This window comes from Crocodylus porosus, unplaced genomic scaffold (assembly GCF_001723895.1).
Source record: "Crocodylus porosus isolate Cpor-Errol unplaced genomic scaffold, CroPor_comp1, whole genome shotgun sequence".
Classification (NCBI taxonomy): Eukaryota; Metazoa; Chordata; order Crocodylia; family Crocodylidae; genus Crocodylus; species Crocodylus porosus.
In genome coordinates this window covers 2,094,346-2,108,368 of record NW_017728938.1, presented here as the reverse complement: position 1 = coordinate 2,108,368, position 14,023 = coordinate 2,094,346, and the positions used below count along the sequence as shown (strand labels likewise).

The 14,023-nt window shown below is 43.9% G+C and overlaps 1 protein-coding gene across 4 annotated transcripts in view; it reads left to right on the top strand.

Moving 5' to 3' along the window:
* Nucleotides 1–14,023, top strand: part of CACNA2D2 (calcium voltage-gated channel auxiliary subunit alpha2delta 2) — a 721,727-nt gene that overhangs the window by 694,579 nt on the left and 13,125 nt on the right. For all 4 annotated transcript variants that reach the window (XM_019547467.1, XM_019547466.1, XM_019547465.1 and 1 more), the window contains 3 exons: nucleotides 3,722–3,782; nucleotides 11,569–11,666; nucleotides 13,599–13,689. In XM_019547467.1, coding sequence (XP_019403012.1) covers nucleotides 3,722–3,782; nucleotides 11,569–11,666; nucleotides 13,599–13,689 — 250 coding nt within the window. The remainder of the gene's footprint in view (nucleotides 1–3,721; nucleotides 3,783–11,568; nucleotides 11,667–13,598; nucleotides 13,690–14,023) is intronic.

The window sequence follows — 14,023 nt, the reverse complement described above, 5'->3', positions numbered from 1 at the left end:
AGTAAGGTGGCATTGTGGGCAGATTTACTGGACATGTTATATTCAAGAAATGGGTCCACATCTGCCTGGAACCACCTGGTGTGCTGCCATACTATCCTCTGTTTGGACAGAATTTCCTTTAATTCACTGTAGCTCTGATTTAATGCCTGCTCAAGATGATGTATATCTTTCCACTGAGTTCACTGGCCACTGGATCAGGACCTAGAAGCATCCTCATTAGAAGAAAGAGATGAGTTTGGATCACTTCTTCCATAGCTTCTGTTTCCATGTCATTTTGTGTGACTCAGAATGAAGGGCCAGCTTCCAAGAAGGGCAAGGCACCTTGCCCCTCCTACCAACATCATGGGGAGTTGTAGGTGCAGTGCAGCACTTGGGATCTAGCTCAGCATATCTGCAGCTTCTAGAGACTGGATCAGCTCTTTCATACAGTCTTTACATAGACACAGCTCCTAGGAGGAAGAGTTGAGTAAGAACCTCTAGATTTGCTCCAGGGATAAGGCAGCCCCTAATGGCCCATTGGGGCATACAGCTAATTGCATTTTTCATATCCAGGATGTAGTTATTTTTCTCCCGGTGACACTGATGAGTAGTCCAGGTCTAAGGCCTGGGTGATGGGATAATATTTACCCTTCAGCCTCTGCCTTAACTACTTCTCCATTCCTAATATAGAGGAAATAGCTGGCCCTATGCCTCCAGAGGGAGAGCAAAGTTCTGCTGCCTAATGGGAGAACTGACACTTAAACAGCAATCATGGGCCCTGAGGGAAGAAGGGCATGTCACCTCTCAGGTTTTCTCTTGCAAACTTAAGATGGGACTTGTCAGGATCTAGATAAAGGAGTCAAATGCATCCTCAGTAACTCTACTGGGAGGGCATAAATTTGACCAAAGGCAGAATTGGATTTGGGGTGTCCATATCTTAACACTGCTCATTGTTTCCCTTGGGAAGCCATATTAGTTTGACATCAGGCAGGAAATAGGGCAGGATTGAATCATGGCCATGGTAAATTGTAAAACACAGCCTATGGATTTGAAAGAGAGCATGTGAAACTTGAGTTTCCCAACCTCATTCTCTGCTTCTGCTGAGACATGTAAGCAGGGATTGGTCCAAATGTCCCATTCCTCCCCCTATACCTCTCTTGCTCATACCCAGCAAATTGCCACATAGCCCCCTGCACAGTGCCTTGAGGAGAACCATGGCCAGCTCCACTATAAACTGTGCCCTCTACCCCCTGCACATCTGCCTTCTCAGCCAAGAGTAGATGAGATTTTCAGATATCATGTTAGACAGATAACCAGGTAGGCAGATGCCAGAGCCAGACAAAGAAAAGGGAAGTGTGGTAAAGAGCTGGTTAGAAGTGAAGTGATTGTGTGCACTAACAAGGTTCAGATGGGGAGTTCTCAATCTCAGCCCTGTTCTATCAGCTTTGAGTTGCCTCTTCCCAGTATCCTTGTAATGGCAATGCTGATGGAATAACTACTAGTGTTTCTGTATTCCTTTCCTTTTCCTCCTTTCATTGGCTTGTATCCAGACCCTGCCTTACAGTCCTATCAAAAAACAACAGTCCAACCTAAGGCTGTGCTGCCCTGGTAGGGCTTTGTGTGTCTTGCAATGCATTGTGGGAAGACTTGTTGGGGTGAGTGAGGGATTTGGCTGCTCTCTTAGCTAATCTCTGCACATGTATGTAGAAGGGGAGCTGCACATCAAAACTACTGCTAGACTAGAAGAGTTGAGTCTGGGGGTGCTGCCTGAAAATCAGTGAATGGCTTCCAATGGACAGCTCACAGAAACCATCCCCGTGGGGGAGTAAGGCAGAGCACCTGCACTGCTGGTCTTGCTAGCTGGATATCAAATCCCAGCCTGCTTGGGCAGAAGCTGAATGGCACAACATGGGTTTCCCGCACCTGCTTTCTTCCTTTGCCTTCCAAACCTTCTTGGGCCAACCTGTAGGATGCCTAAGCACACATGCACACACCCCTCTTTACACTTTCTACCCCTTCACTAAGGAAGAATCCACTTTCTGAGATCACAGAAATCCCATCCAAGATTCCCCTCTGATCACTGGGCGAAAGTCAAGTCATAACACATGTCCACATCTGCATCCTCTATGCTGTAGTTGGAAATGCTGCTGAGAAACATGCCCCACCTACCTGCACTGCTTACAGATGGCAGTTTCCAGAAAGGAGACTGTCCCCTGCACACACACCAATAAGCAAGACCAAGGCAGACAGTAGCTGTGGACTGCATAGCTTCACTTCTGAGATTTGCCACAGTGGGCGTGAGTAGGCAAGACTATGCCACATGGTCAGGCTTGGCTCAGTGTCAGTACAGACAAGTCTTTAATGCCCTGTCTTGCAACGTATGCTTTTAAGAGTTCTCCTTACATGAGTCTTCCATCCCATTGTTTTCAATGGGACAACTCACATGAGTAAGGAGTCTTAGCAGGAGTAAAAGTGGCAGGACCAGATTCTCAATTAGTGCTAACACATGCAATGGGACCAGGTAATCAACAGTGTCTGTACGCAATACGTGACTTGCCTGAGATTAATGAAAGACAAATAGTTGTGACTACAAATTATAACATCCTCTCTTGCTTCTCCACCCTCATTGTCCACAGGCCTGTGGACATCTCCATGTCTAAAGTGAAAATCAGCATGTTCACTTTGGAGAATTGCTCTCACCAGCTCCAGGCATTTTAAAGTATGGGGCACTGCCTGTATTTTTCCAAATATCAACAAGGATCCTGACTGAGTCCCGCTCCATTCTGCCATTCCTTAGTGACCACACCTGAACCCTGCAGGGATCACGTGTCCCTTCATGGCAGATGGTTCCTATGCTTCTAAGTGTCCAGTGCTCTGGTTTGCACAAAGAAGCTTCCATAACATTCAAAATGATTAGCAGCAAAGAGCACTCAGAGATGGCAGGGTAGAGGCCAAGCAGGTATATGAAAGTTACACTTGACTGTTTCATCACCACCCCCCACAGAATCTCCCTGCACCCTAATCCAGGTTTGGAAGGATCCATTGCAGTTCTGACCACGGGAAATGGCCATTTCTGAGCTGTAGACCATTGGCAGCCAGAAGGCAGCAGCACTCCCACAATGTATTGCATTTTACTTTTATCCAATGGGTAAGTCTTTGGTTGGACTGTCTTCATAAAGGACCCTGGTTTGGCCATGTTGATGCCTGAAAAATAATTTTTATTAAAACAAATTGCTTTAGTAATTCTCTTCACCTAAGAGCATAGCATGTGGTTTCTTTTCTTTGTTAATATCCTAATAAGAGAGAGACACCCATATGACCTACCAAACATGCATATATATAAATGTGCGTGCATATATATATGTGTGTGTGTGTATGTGTGTATATGTGTATATGTACCGATAACTATACGGCCCGTATCCATACATATACAACAGATTAAATATATTGCATTTCAGAACACGAACCTAAAAATTCAATCAAATCACCAAATCTTCCTAATGTTGGCAACATATTGGCTATAACTTTCCTTTTGTGCAATATTACAGTTACCAAGAGAATCTCCTTTCCTTTCTCTCTTGTTAAAAATCAGTAAATTGTTTGATCTCTTCTCTCTCTCTTTGTTTGATCTCTTCTCTTCTCTCTTTCTTTTCTCTCTCTCTTTTCTCTCTCATGTTCTGAAACCAAAGCCCCTTTCGTTTGTTTTAAACCCCCGCCGGATAACGTTGCCTTTCTGTTGCAGATTTTGAATTCCTGCTGCCAAACAGCTTTGAGTCCGAGGGACGTGTATTCATTGCTCCCAGGTAGCTTTGCGTGTGAGCTTGCTGAGGTGTCCATTCAACCACTCTCCCCACCTATCACAGTGACCCTGGGGCTAGTTCACCTCTCCTTCCCCATTTCCACCCCCTTGTCCACCACATCCCTTTAACTGTTCCGTCTCATCACCCCTTTTCCCCAGAACTTGATACCACCTCATTGTGCCTGTCTTCTAAGTTGTCTTTTGTGTGTGTTGTATGCCCGTGTACCACTCTGAGACTGTAGTTGCCACCTGCACTCTGTTGAGACCTCACCCATGATTGGCAACACATGTGCATTTTCTATTCAATTACATACACAAGCACAATATATATGTATATCTGTATATGAGATGTGTATACATATACATATAGTTATAGTTTCTGAAAATATCTCCCAGCCCTCAGCAGCAAACAACACCAGAAGTCATAATAGGATTGCTCTGGCATCATATAGTCATGTTGGTTAAATTAGTCACAGGGATCAGCTCTGAGTACCGTTCACTGCAAGTACAGGGCCTTCTTTGGAAAAAGAGAATGGCAAGTTGATCCCAAGCCAGTCCTGAGTTTCTACAGGGATCTGTTATTTTTAGGTAGCCATTATAGGGTTTCAACTAAATATTTTCTGTATAGAGGCTGTTTGCTTTGATTATTCAATAATCGTCTTGCATGACTGGGTGCCTACATCACAAGGTGCCTGGATGGCCAAAAGTTTGCTTTGAAGAGCAGAATCACAGGTAACAAACTTTTGGTGCAAATTTTGAAGGAATACTAGAAACACAGGTAGTTATCTGAGCACTCCTGAATGGTAAATAACATGATGCAATAAATCAGAGCTAACTAAACTCTTAACTAGGAAAACACACCATTTTTACTGTCTTCTCAACTTCTACTCTTACAGGCTATGATAGGGATCAAACTAATGGGGTTCTATAGAAGTCGCTTCAAAAACCTCCAGGGGCCTAATTGTTAATGAACTTTCTACAGTTTGGAAGGAAGGGAAGGGGAGATTGGACTTCTGCAGCAATCTCTAAAAGAGATCAAATTTTCTACTAAAATCTGTAAGCTTATTGGAGAAGAATCTATAGAAATGCTGTATGACCTTCATGCTAATTTTATTAACATGTTCAGTTAGTTGTGCTGCAGACTTATAAATTATAAATGGATAGTCAGTGTCTGAATAAATGGCTAATGCAGTTGTTATGAAATCCAGCAGGTCAACAGGTTGATTATAACCATAGCTTGTAATAGTGGGGGCCAACCTTTTCGACAGGCATGCCACAAATTATCTCCTCATTCTTCCTGAGTGCCACTCTGATTCCCTTCCTCTGTCTGATCTGCTGCTCTGCTTTCTGTTCCCCACTCCATGCTCCTTGCCCAATCTCCTCCTCTGCTTTCTGCTTCCTGCCCTGTACTCCCTGCTTTATCTCCTGCTTTGCCCTCTGCTTCCTGCTGTCTGCTGCTATGCTGTCTGTCTCCTCCCTAATCTGTTGCATGCCACACAGAGAGGCTGCACGTGTCATTTGTATCACTTATGCTGCAGGTTGGCCACCTCTGATTTATACCTACCTATAATGCCTTATAACCATCTAAACACATTAGTTGTGGCAAACCATTTCTAAATATACCCTTAATATGACATATGACCAAAATGTCATTAATTTCTTTTAAATTCAGTATGACTTTCCCATAAGAATAATGTTTAAGATTAATATTTATCTTATGTTTAAGAAATGTGGAATTTAAAAAGAGATTTTTTTTATGAACCTTGTGTTGTTTAAAAAAACTCTCACATGTGATGAGGAAATAGATAACAAGCTGCCATCCATGATAATGATCAAGTGCCTCCACCTCCACTTCTCAGGCATGGATGTTATCAGAAGCTTCTTTTCCTAGCTTTCTATTATTGAACAACTTTGCCTCTGATGTATAGTTCAATTACATTAGGAATAGATGGACCCAATCCAACTGCTGTCTATTGCAAGCAGTTTGAATCCAGATCCAAATATTGTACCTCGTAAAGGAGAAGAGAAATGGAATTTTATCGAAACATATTAGACAGTTTTTAAGAACATTACTTGAATATTTTCTGTTTATGTACCTTGCTCCAAAAATGTCTGAATAGTACTTAATATCATTATATACCAGGATATCATGTTATCGCATTAATATCTACAAAGGCCCATGACATCCTTTAGCTCCATTAGGACTTTGTGATGTCCCATTAGTACCATAAAACTGTATGAGATCCATCAATGCCAATAAGACTGTATGATCTCCCATCAATTCTAGTATGTCCACTGGACTATGGTAATTTTCAGAAACCGTTATGTCACATATTGATATATTTGTGGGTGTGCAAGCACATATATCTGTACACACTTGTGTAGATATATAGGTGGCTACAGAGAAAAAAAAAGAGTATGAGATGCCTAGAAGTCTTTCAGCAATGGAGTGGCAAGGGGATCTGGATTATTTTCTACCCATCCTGGAAAATACAGGGCAGGTGGGAGGGGGATGATAATTCCATTCTATTGGTGGAAATGGACAGTGGATCAGGAAATTTAAATCATATGGCCTTCAGGCTCAATTATCCACCCAGAGAGGACTTTAAACCCTCTTTGAACAGCACTTTCACACACGCTTCTGTTGCATCATAGACATTAGGGCTGGAAGCAACCTCACAAGATCATTGGGTCCAGCCCTCATTGGTGCCATTATACTGCTAGTGTGCATGCTAGATATAAATACATCTATGCTGCTGCCCTTTCTCAATTCAGATTGGCCAAAGCAACACTGTGCCACTTAAATAATGTTGCACAATAACATTTATGCACAAAAGTTGTGTTTAGACCCACTGTGCATGTTGTGGGAATAAAACCAAACTGGGAAGTGCTGTCCACAGTGAAACTTACTCTCTTTTTCTTCAAATGCTTAAAACAGCTGTAAAGTAGAAGAGCAAATGGCTTTGTAGGAAGCTTAAAGATGTTACCTAGACTATAACCTAACAGCCTCAGCCAGTTCACTGGGATGTAGGAATTTTTCTGTCATTCTTCTTATGTTAACATGGCCAACCCCAAGCATTCAAAAATCACAAGTTAGCCCCTAACACAATCCAGAGACTTCATAGAGCCATCTGTTGTATCATTCTCTTTATTCACCTTCTGGTTTATTTTCAAGCTCTTATGCACAACCATGAAGATCAGAATCTTGGGGTTTTAAAAAATAAAATAAAAATTGAGATTCTCACATAATCCCAGGAGTCTAGGAGCTGGGGATTTAGGATTGGTACCAAGTGTCATGAGTCTTGATATAAAAGTAGGAGAGGCAGCCACACAAATAATATGTTTTTTAAAAGTGCTACCATAATGTAGATTAAAGGTCCCACAACACTGGGGTTAATTCTGGGCTCAATTCTTGACCAACTACACAGCACACAGGAAGAGATCTGATATGCTGAAGAGGAATCACAGCTGCTATATATGTGATCAGGATTTGCAAAGCCACTAAAATGGGCCCATGGAGGGAGCAGGGCTGTCACAGTCAGCAGAATTCATCTTCTGAACACATCTGATTTTCACAGACAGGTGGGCACCCTCTCTCACTTGCCCCTCTGTCCTTCTCCCAGTCCAGCTTCTACTATGTGGTGGTCATCTGCAGAGATACTATTTTAGAGGCTAGGTAGCTCCTTCGAGACCCTTTCTCAAGTGACTGAGAGACAGGGGCCCTGTGCTGGGTCTTTAATTCAGTGCCTCCCCCTGAGGTCCACTTAAAGGCCTAAGTTGATTCTGAGATCTCACCCCAGGTGTGGACAGTACACACGGAGTGTCTCTCACTGCCTGAGGTGATAAATCCCTCGCTTCTCCTGTACTACTTAAGCATCCACAGATGCCTAGCCCAGGTGAGCAGTAAGCTTGTCTGGGTCCCCAGGGGGAGCTGCTGTGGTTCAGGCAGTGACATGGAATATTAAAGCCTGTCCCCACAGATGATAGGCAGTGGGAGCATCAAGCACCCCCAGCAGGAAGCACTGTTTGTCCTGCATGAGTATCGCCCAGTATTGTAAGATGCCAACACTCCACAGGGCAGTGGGAGTAGGCCCAGATCTCCTGTGTTGTGGATGGGCTGAGGTCTCAACAGTCATGTGCCTTCTGCTTTCCCCAGGTATGGAAAATCCAACCTTCCCTTCCTTCCTTCCTTCTTTCCTCGTTATTTGTCAACATAATTACACAGGTTGTCAAAATATAGTAACAGATCAACTAATATAAAAAGACTAGAAAATCTGACAGGCCCCAGGACCTATGATATCCAATGCCAAGTACATTCAGCCTCAGTCCAACAAGCCAAGGCCAGCTAGCCAAAAGTTTATAATAGGGGCTTAAAATCAACTCATATCCTTGCACTTCATTCCTGAGAGGCAGTAGCAACTGAGGTATGCTTCTGCCCTTTGAGGTTTTGGGAGCCTGATGGCAGTTGTCCCACCAGAAGGTGTGAGCAGCAGGAGCCTAACACAAAGAAATCAAGGCACCTGGAAGCAGTGGCATTTTGGCATGCCAGGGCAGGGAAATGGCATCAGCATAGCTATAAACAGGTTTACAAACTGTTGGTTTCTCTTTCCTAAGCATCATGAGTCTCATCCATGTGTATTTTGGAGACAGGGACTTCTAACTATAGCTGAAGAAGGACCAAAAGAAGCTCCATCAACATTGTAAGGTTATTACAAACTCCCAGGGCTGCTTTAAATCAATGCAAATTAATTTTCATTATCAAAAGTAAATCACGCACCGACTGAACCAACTTGTTCCCCATGGCATCAGAAATATGATTCCAGGGCTGGATGCTATAGACTAAGATTCAGATCCCCAGCGGAGGTAAAATGCACATGAAGTGCTACACCAGTTTATACCAGACCGGGGGACAGCCCTGTAGAATTTCAGAAACATCATACCCAGGTATACACACACATGCTTACTCTCCCCTCACCACACAACTCACCCAGACCAACCATCCATACTTTTCCCCAACCAGATTATCAAGGACCTTCACTAGCTAACAGCACAGGGGAACTATCAAAGCCAAGTGTGCGCCTGTTGTGAGATGTCAAAACCCCCTGGGAGCAACAATGCACACATTGCTACTAAAGCACAGTTCTTACATGATGCAAAATCATAGATACATTTATGCCGAACGTATATGTCCTTCCACACTCTTGAGCCAGCACCTATCTATCTAAAGGGTACAGATATGTATAAAGAGAGTTTGTATGTGTGTGTGTGTAGTGGTGTTCCTGATATGGTAACCCGGGTAAAGCATGGCTGGCCATCTTATTTTCTTGTTGGTAAGCTGAGCACAGCTGTATATTGCTACCCCGGTCACCACTGTGTGCAGTGGAAATAGTGGTTTGTTGCACCAATGAGATAGATCCCCAGTGTTCTCTCTCATGACTCTTCACCTCCTCCCTCTCCCTGAACTGCATTTCTCCCATGAAAGGAGCTTTCTTTAAAAAAAAAAAAGTGCCTTAAAATCTAACTGGATGCAAAAATTGCAGCAATTGACTCCCCAGAGATTTTGCCTGTGAAAAGTGGTTCTTTGCTGGTGAGGCTCACTGAATAGGTGTGGTGTGTGTTGTCACTGGAGCACATTTGTTAGAGCCTGCGGTGGGCTAAGCACTCGGTGGCGAGAGGACCTCTTTATCCTGTTGCTTATAAGCCATGCTAAATTTTGTTTTTAAGAGATTTAAGTGTCATGTTTAGACAAAGCAATATCATTTGTATGGATTTATGCTGCTTCCTTTATCTAGAAACCACAAAGGTTTTTATAGTCTAGTTCTCCCAGCCCATCCAGTGAGGTAGGTAAGTACTATTATCCTCAGTTTAAAGATGGGGAAACTGAGGCAGAGAGAGGTTAAATAACTCTAGCTCCCTCTTATTCTGTCCACTGCTGTAGCCATTAAGCAGCATTTTATTCTTCAGTCACCAAGTGCTTAACCTGCTATGTACTCCCCTATTTACGTATTCACTTCACCAGTGCTCCTGGCCATGTGGTCAAATCACAGAACACCATCTGCAGCTCTAACACTGTTCAGCCTAAGGAAATCTTTCAGTCTTCTGAATTGTACATCCTGAATCCTTAGACAGTCATGGCTTATCCTTCATGTCCAGTACTAATTCATGTGTGGGGGCATCAGGATAGTTGCAAACATTTAAGGGTGGCTAGCCATTTGGTTGGTGGGTACCAGCAGGGAATATTTCCAAGACCATCGTGATTAGTCCTGGATGGCCACAGTTTCATCTAATTATAAACAGCTATGTCAGGGCACATTAATGTGGTAGTAGCATGAATTGCTACATCCTAAATGCCATCAAACATCATTAACCAGTATCACAGGCTCACAGAATAGGTTTTTGTCTGTGCTTGATAAGTGCCTCCTTAATGGAGTTTGCCTACCTGGGAGGGACAACTTCTTCTGAAGGTGAGCGGGGAGATCATTCTCACAGCCAGAGTCTCATTTTTCTTCCTGATCCACGGGGCCCATCCTCACTAAAAGGATGAAGCACAATTGAAGTCAGACATTGACAGAATGATGCCTATGGCATGGCCAAATCAATAAATATTAAAGACATTGGTTATCTGACTCTGTCATGCTCCTGATAGCAAGTGGCTGATATTTGCTGTAGTGCTAGTGAAAGCAATTAGTTGCATAGAGTTAGATTGCTTTCCCAAGTGACACATCACAGGGATAGGGCTCTTTTTTATGAAAGAGATGCATAAGCACTTTTCAGGCTGTAGATCTAGCATGAATTCGTTGTAGTTACCCCTTTAGTGGTCCGGATGCTTCTGGTCTGCATCCCAGAGGATGCTGTGAGATCTAGTGCCATCACACTACTGCTCACATGCATAGCCTTTGTTGGAAGCTGCCGATACTGAGCCCCAGTAGTTGAAGACAGAGGCCTGGGACCTGTCTTAAAGGACCTTCAGAATAAATGCAGAAGCTTTTGTTGGGTTGACCAAGGAATGTGTAGGACTGAGATCAGACTGACTGAATGAGCAACCACCGTATTCAGGCTGTGCCTCTGGTGCTCAGAAGGTGCATATAAGCAACCGGTGATTTTTACTTATCTAAAAAGGGGCTGAGCAATCTGGGAATCCAGTGATTGGTCATAGTTTCCTTTCACATACTTGTAATTTAGCAGGCCCTGCTGAGGTGGCACTATGCCATAGCAGTGTTAGGAGCCTTCCCACATGGTGTTTGATGGCATGAGTGCATTGGGATCAACATGGCCAGAATCAGTGCCTGATACAAAGTAGGTATGGCTGATAAATTCCAAAAGGTGGCTGCTTTTCCTACTGTAACTGATTGTTTATTTATCTATTAATTTCTAATGATTCTTGATTGATGATATAGTGCCAGTGTGGGAAACCGTGGTGTGCATTTTTCTTATGAACATACAGCCTTCCACACAATGATACATGTACAGGCCCATGTTTCCATACAAAGACACCTTCCTGAACCCAAACAAATATAAGCTGCTATATATACACCCTAGTGCACATACATGACAACACTTCCTCTTATACACACATTGTCATCTCTGCATATGTAACACACACACACACACAGGTGTTTTTACACAAACTGACAGAAATCAGGCCATAGACACCACATATACTCAATGAACGCACATGTACAGGCAGCACTGTCCACACACGCTCGTTATTGCGCAGGTTCTGAGAGGAAGAAAACTGACAATAACTTTTTCATCCTTCCAAACTACAAATCTTTTCACCCTGATCCCAGAGAATATTGCAAAGACCTTGACCAGTCGGATAACAACACAGAATTCCTGGAAAACTTTATCGCCCTGATGGAAAAGGTGACCCCAGACTCCAAACAATGTAAGTATCACAGGGGCCAAGTTGGACAGAGAGTTTCTGGTCATATTTCAGGGACAAAGAGGAGGTCTCTGGTTTTGGTAGGGTCATGGGACCTGAGACTTATTTTGAGTCAGGTTAGAGCTGAGGGTGTCTGTTGCTTTAAAGAGCAGAAATTTAAATAGAGCCCAGAGGAAACCGGGCTTGCAGATATTACTGTCTCAAGCTAGTTTTCTTTCTCTCCTTCGGTGACAAGCCTTTGCCCAAGCTAATAGCTTCTGCATTGCCAGGAAGGGCCATATGCACAACTCTGATTATATGAATAGAGGGATAATAATTAATAATACCCATCCAGATAAAATAATGATAATGCTGAAGGCAACTGGCACAGCCAGCTAATGCACCAGCCTATCACATTTGGCAAGGGTGTGCTTCAGGCTTTTGCCAAAGGAGGCAGGTGGGCTCTAGTGTCAAGTGGATGCTGGTCTTAGCCTCAATAACACCACTGTTTTGCAGCCTGTTCTTAAGAGAGAGCCAGCAGGGTGATGCAGGTGGTTGGGGTTGAGGGATATCAGCATCGCTCATGATTGGTGGTCCAGGGCTGAATAGTAGGGAAGGCATCAGAGGAGCCCAGGATTGGAAGAGCAGAGGATCCTGTAGTTAGGAGTGCAGTGCTCCACACCATGACTAGGGACCTACCTAGTGAGTGAGACAAAAGATTTTTCACAGTCTGCTCGAGGCACACAAATCCAGTTTGGTGGGCATTTTGCAGCAGCCCTGCCCCTTGGTGCTGTTTGGCAGAGAGGCTCAGAGGGATGAGGGGGCAGCTGGCATCTTATCTGCTGCCCTTCATACTGCCCCACCAACCAGCAGCAAGGACCTTTCCCGGTAGCATGGACCACTGGCTCCCACTGGGAAGCTAGCATTTTATTTTTATTAAGTTGTTTTGTCATTGTTAATTTTGCAGACAATCCTGGATTTCACAGTTTCTGTGAAATCTGTGAAACTGTGAATTAAACAGATCCCTAACCATGAGTCTCTCTCCTCTGAGAGTCATCTGTTAAGAGGCAGATGTAAATGGTGAGTACAGTACATCTGGTCGCAGAGGCTGTTTGAGCCAGTATATAGTAACTCAGACGTCTCACAGCTGGCTACCAAGTTGGAGTCCTGAATTCACATCCAGACCCCAGGACATGGTCTCCACTGTGAAGCTGCAGTGTCTTCTCTTGCCTAGTGGCTTGTGTGGCACTGTAGCCACAAAACAGGCCATGTCCTACAACACAGGGATTCTGCCACAACATGGCTACCAACAAAGTTTGGGAAAAGCAAACAGAGCTAAAGAGTCTGCACTGACTTGCATTAGCTTTCCAAAGGCCCTGAATGGGCCCTGGGACCTAAGGGACTGCCTGGTAACTAAGGGACTGCCTTCTTCCCTATGCCCCATCTCAATTCCTACGGTCAGCTGAGAGTAACCTCCTGCAAGTTCCTTCAGTGCACCAAGTTTGCTTGGTGAAAACATCTGTGGGTTTGTCATAGTTGTCATCAGTTACTCGTTAGCTCCTTTCCCCTTTAGGTGTACCAAAGCCTACCGGAACTGCTGTAAAACCTTCATAGTTGGATGGGTGTTTAGCAGGCAAGGCTATATTGGGATATTGTCTAGGGAGTTTTTATTTGATAGTTTGCTTTAAGTTTTTACCTGCTTTTATACATAATTTTGTCTCTTACTGTGAGTCGCCCTGGGCCTTTGATGGGAAAGACACCATATAAATCTAATTAAAAAAATAAATAAAGGTGATGGGGAATTCTAGCCTACCCTTAGCCTGGCACCCAGAGAGATGAGAGTCTCTGCAGCCGGATTCCCCAGATGGAGGGAAAACACGACCGGGACACATGATGTACGAGGCTCTGGCTGGGGAATGAACCTTGTCTTTTCCTTCTCTCCCTGTTGCTTTCAAGGTGACAACTTCCTCCTTCACAACCTGATCCTGGACACAGGAATCACTCAGCAGCTGGTGGAGAGGGTTTGGAAAGACCAGGACCTGAACACGTAGGCACAGCCTCATTCCTGAATCAGTCCCATCCCCATTCACTCCAGCAGCAGAGAGATGCAATGCAGGAAGGGGCTGGACCCCACAGGCAATGAAATACCTGAAAAATCCAAACTGGAGTTTACAACTCACCTGGAATGGGTTCCACATGAGCCCATGAAGCCCCCTGCTTCTGCTTTCATGTCAAACACAACATTAACTTGCTGAGACAGAAGTGCAGTACCTGATGTTTTCATTCAACAGAGGCTGAAAACTACTCACAGCAGGAGATCTGAGCCTTCCTTTATTTTAAAAGAAAAAATCTAGTCTTGAGATGATTCCTGTACTCCTGAC